Source organism: Myxine glutinosa, chromosome 8 (assembly GCF_964187855.1).
Source record: "Myxine glutinosa chromosome 8, kmMyxGlut1.1, whole genome shotgun sequence".
Taxonomy (NCBI): Eukaryota; Metazoa; Chordata; class Myxini; order Myxiniformes; family Myxinidae; genus Myxine; species Myxine glutinosa.
In genome coordinates, this window is record NC_136268.1 from 18238891 (window position 1) to 18241016 (window position 2126).

The 2126-nt window shown below is 39.8% G+C and overlaps 1 protein-coding gene across 1 annotated transcript in view; it reads left to right on the plus strand.

The window, feature by feature from the left end:
- LOC137432281 (myotubularin-related protein 5) overlaps window positions 1-1501 on the plus strand; it is a 128969-nt gene extending 127468 nt beyond the window's left edge. Inside the window, exon 41 of the mRNA XM_068124082.2 lies at window positions 77-1501. Coding sequence (XP_067980183.2) covers window positions 77-175 — 99 coding nt within the window. The 3' untranslated portion in view covers window positions 176-1501. The remainder of the gene's footprint in view (window positions 1-76) is intronic.
- Window positions 1502-2126: the final 625 nt, after the last annotated feature.

Consider the following 2126-nt stretch of genomic DNA (forward strand, 5'->3'; position numbering starts at 1 on the left):
GAAGCTTCTATATGATTGCTTGATTATATTATTATTATTTATTGAAGATTCTGAACGTTCTTCTTTTTTTGTTCAGCTCAAAACAACCAAAAGGATTTACAACTTCTACGCTCCAGATGCTGAAAGTGCGAAGCAGTGGGTCGACCAGATTCAGAGCTGCCTCGTGGATGCATGATGCGGGGGTTGACTCGCCTGTGCCATGGCTCTGACAAAATGAAATGAATTATTGCACAACGGTGTACATTTACCTGGTATTCCTGTGGTCCTTGTATTTACAATTCTTAATGCGCCTGTGCTCTGATGCTGTGACTTTACTCTTGATACCTGTGGTAAATAGCCGTCGGTGTACCTATTTTGATGTTTCCTTTTTATACGTCAGCATGAAATGCCCTCCATCCCACCCGCCTGCCCTCCCTTGTGACAAGGTTACATTTGTGATTGATCGACGAGGCGTGTGTGTGTGTGTGTGTGTGTGTGTGTGTGTGTGTGTGTGTGTGTGTGTGTGTGTGTGTGTGTGTGTGTGTGTGTCGCGAATGAAGTGTTTTCACTGTGCCACTTTTAGCTTAAAGCACTCTTCTTCACCCTTTTTCTGTATGCAGAAGGAAATATGTTGGCACTTTTCCCTTCTGTACAAATGATGGTGCACCTACCGTGCACGTTTTTGTATATCGGAACCGCTTGTACAAAAATAGAAAAGAAAAAAAAAAGTTACGATACTTTAAAAAATCATGGGCTTGCTGAGAGATGAATGATGATACATGTTTGGGAAAGAAAGATATGCTTTGCTGCTTTGATTGCAGGTGTTTGCTTCACAGGAAGTTGTTTAAAAGTGAAAAAGGGGTGCAATTGTTTGTTTGGAACGCGAGGGGAGAGATCGTCCTTTTTGTGTCACTCTTGAAACGTCATTTTTTCATGTGTTTATTATTATTCTTATTCATTTTACTGCAGACATTCCGATATCTGCTCGTTTACACAGATTGGTTTCCTTGACCCGTTGTTTAGGTAAGCACAATTGTCTATGAAACGCTGATTTGGGGGATGTTCTGCGTGCGAGACGTTCACGGGAAAGTGCGTCTTGAATTGGGAAGATGTTTCCGTGAACAAAGTTTGTTAAACACGTTTGTTTTGGCCGTATTAGTTTCCACATCTTTCTGGTGTATCGAGCCATTGTTATCAGGGTATCTATTTTTTGCGGAGCCGTGTTCGCATGTCAAATCACGCGTTTTATTGTACGGGGTGGTGAGGGGTGGAGCGGGGGGCGGGTGGGGGGCATTGCTCGAGTTTGTAACAATTTTGCATTCTTCTTTTTTTTTTTAAAGGAAATAGTAATTATTACGGGAGAACTTTATGCAAAACTATTTTTCTGCACCTTCCATTTTGGCCATCAAAGAGCAAATGATGTTTTTTTTTTTAGTATAACTTTTCCACTCGGATTCACTGCAAAGAGCAATACTGACCAAGTCTAACACCTCCTCAAATAAAATATTTCACTTTTCCAGAATGGCTGCTCTTTTTCATTTTGTTACTTGCAAAATCGAAGATTTTTCTTCCAAGTATATTGGTTGGTCTTGTTCTTTATCCCGTATGTCTGTGTGTCTGTCTGTCGATCGCCTGCAGGTCACGATTCTAAACCCATCTTCACAAAACTCTTCACCAGATGGTAGAGTTGGTCATAAGGAAGAAGCCTATTGATTTTGAGGTCAAAGGTCATCTTGAGGTCAAATTTCTAAAATTGCCATTTTCATCCGATTGACTTGGAAATTGAACAGCATTTGTATATCGAGTGAATAAATTGGGAAACCAACTATTTCTGAGGTCAAAGGTCAACTCAAGGTCAAAGTTCCCAAATCATCAATTTTCATCTGAAAAATCATCACTTGGAAAAACTGAAAAACTTTGCACCTCTATATCTCCGAAAGCGCTGCATAGAAAAATTTGAGACATGGCTCGTTGTAAAGAACTCTCCATGTGGAATAACATATGCTAATGATGATGTCATAGGTTCCTCCTTTATGACATCATAATTGAACAAGTACAAAACTTCATCCGATAAAGATGAAATTTCTTGAGCATCATCTAGGGATAAATTGGTGGAGAAAAAAAAATGATGATGTCATTGGTCACGT